General features: G+C 22.0%; 2 protein-coding genes across 2 annotated transcripts, besides 3 other annotated features; one reads left to right on the forward strand and one right to left on the reverse strand.

Annotated features, from left to right (window-relative positions):
- Positions 1 to 121: 121 nt before the first annotated feature.
- Positions 122 to 529, reverse strand: EDI_029700 (uncharacterized protein; the record flags this gene model as incomplete). Its single annotated transcript, XM_001741879.1, has 1 exon — positions 122 to 529. One exon carries the CDS (start codon positions 527 to 529, stop codon positions 122 to 124), a length of 408 nt encoding a protein of 135 aa, XP_001741931.1.
- Positions 530 to 535: 6 nt separating this feature from the next.
- Positions 536 to 713: a sequence feature (AT_rich).
- Positions 714 to 1,425: 712 nt separating this feature from the next.
- Positions 1,426 to 2,791, forward strand: EDI_029710 (uncharacterized protein; the record flags this gene model as incomplete). The annotated part of the gene is made up of 1 exon (XM_001741880.1): positions 1,426 to 2,791. A coding segment is annotated over one exon (1,366 nt), but the record flags the coding sequence as incomplete, so codon positions are not given.
- Positions 2,359 to 2,430: a sequence feature (AT_rich).
- Positions 2,651 to 2,685: a sequence feature (AT_rich).

Raw genomic sequence — 2,791 nt, forward strand, 5'->3', positions numbered from 1 at the left:
ACTTTCCCAACCATCATTTTTTATTCAATAGAGGCAATGTCTTTTGATAAAAATCTCCCCTAATTTCTTCTTTCTTTCTTTTCTTTCACGTTCGTCAGTTCGGAAGGTGTCTTGAAATATATCAATAGTATTCTTTTCTACTTCCCCCAAAATACCTTGACTTAAAGAATTTCTCAAAAAATTCTTCTTCTTTCATTCTGTTGTCAAACACTTCTCGTTTGTACCTTTCTTCAATCATTGGATATTCCATAAATATTTGTTTTCTAAATGGTTCCCATTCCTTGCTTTCAATAAACTTTTTGAATTCTTCTCTTCTGGGAGGTTCTCCTTCTCTAAAGTATTCACTTACACAATCAGTTATTAATGCTGAAGAGAAACCAGGTTTTATAATGTCTAATTTTGTTTCCTTTTCTTCTTCTATTTCGCTATAAAATATTTCGTCATCAGGGATTAGTAGTGTTGCAACAAGTTCATTATAAAGAAAAACCTTTCTTGGTGTGTCTAGTCTAACATCTTTTGATTTAGACATGTAAAGAAAATATAAAAAATAAAGTTTAAACTTTTTAAAGTTTATATAATTAATAGAAATTATAATTAAAAGTTATACTAATAATAGAGAATAAATGATTTGTTTATCAAATCACTTAAATATTAATAAGTTAAATAGAATAATGTTTATTTTATAATTAAGAATAAATATCTTAATTATATTACGTTTTTGTTATACTTTTCAAATGTTATAATCTGTATTATGAGATTATTGTTTGTTATATTTAAATATTAAATTGAACGTTTTTTAAAATATTCATTCTATCTAGTATTACAAATTTATATTAAATTGAAATAAGCTAACAATTATTAACTAGAATTTCTTATTTCATTGAGACAATTCTTTTTGGTTATTATAAGTAATAAAAATTATGGGATTAATGAATAATGAATAATTATTAAATCAATAAACTAAAACTCAAAGACACTTTGTTTCATTATTAAAAAGATATCTTAATTATTTGAAATATTAGAATATTATGTTTGGTAATAAATAAAAATGGATTGTTTTTCTTATAGTTTGTATTTGGTATTATTAATGAGTATAACCAAAATTGAATGTTAAATTAAATGTTCTAAACCAATAATTATTTTTTTATAAGAATGAAAGATAATACAACTATTTTAAAAAGTAAAGGTTATCTAATCTAATATATATTTAAAAAGAAAAAGAGTTAAAAGGAATATCTTTTCTTTTGAATATTCACATGAATTAAAAAGAAAAAAAAAGAAATTCAAAGAAAGAAATGTCCTTTATTCAAATAATAATTTTAAGAAGGAGTTATTGTTAAAAAGATTTTAGGAATTTTCATAAATAAAATGTAAATTTCAACTTGAAAATTCATTTTAAAAGAACATTAAAAAGTAAACAAATCAATGTTATTATATTTCATTTTTCTTCAATTAGTCAATTCAGACTGTTGGTATTCACAAGATAATGAAATCATATATGATCCAAATCTTTCAGGAATGACATGTAGTAATCGTGGGTATGGATGGAAATTAATTTGGGATGGAACAATTGACTGGATTATATTTACAGGAGAGTGTTGTGAAAATAATCAAAATTATTATTCTATTAGTTCATTAGCAGAAAATAGAAATCCAAAAGGAATAACATTTGATGAATCTGCATCAATTTCATTAATAAAACTTTTACCACCATTTGTAGATTCTAAATGGATTATTGATGGAAGAAATATTAATAATGGATGTGAAATTTATATAGGAAATACAAGAGAATATGTTATAAAAGATAAAGAAACAATTATTATAATTGGGACTAAAACACTAAAGATATATTTTGATAATCAAGAAATTAATATCATTCATTTTAAAGAAAAAGAACGACCTTATATGTTTATTTCTGGAAATTCAACTATATTAAGAGTTCAAGAAGATTATCAAATTAATGAATGTCATTATCTTTTTAATGCTAAAAATGTTATTGTTGAACAACCTAATGACTATGTTATTCAAGGAATTTGTTCATTTATGTCACAAACACGTTATATCGAATGTCCTAAATCTAAATTTATTGAAAGTGATTGTAGTTGTTTTATCAAATCAACTGTTAGTGAAGTTTCATTTACTGAATTTACTATGAATTATCCAGACTGTTTTGTATCAAGTAATTTCTTACCTTTAACAATTAAATCACACCAAACAAGAATTAAATTTGATCAACATAATCAGTGGTTAAAATTAATTATTGAGCCAAGAATACAACCACTATTAATTCAAAGTGATAAACCAATTACTATTAAAGAAGATTTTATTCTTCCATCAATTACATTTATTTTACAAACGAAATTAATTATTTTATCTTCTTTAATAATTCAAAAAAATAATGATGGATTTTATTATTTTAAAGAAATTTATGCTTCATCATTACTAGTAAATGAATTGAATAAAAACAAAATAATATTTAATTGTGGTTCATATTATATTCCTAATAATTTTAATTTACGAATTGGTTGTAAAAATGGTTTATATAATAGAATAGTATTAAATGAAAGTCAAATAGAATGTAATTGTTATTATAATAATAATACATTTGATCAAAATGATTGTAATTATGTTTCTCAAATGGAATCAAATCAATTAAAATTATTTGTTTTGAATAAAAATTATTATCATCCTAAAACTGAAGTATATTGGAAAGAATTAATAATTCAAAATGGAAAAATTGGAGGATTTATTAAAGCAGATAAATGTATTTTAGATAATACAATAATAATCA

Source organism: Entamoeba dispar, genomic scaffold (assembly GCF_000209125.1).
Source record: "Entamoeba dispar SAW760 scf_1105229464127 genomic scaffold, whole genome shotgun sequence".
Classification (NCBI taxonomy): Eukaryota; Evosea; order Mastigamoebida; family Endamoebidae; genus Entamoeba; species Entamoeba dispar.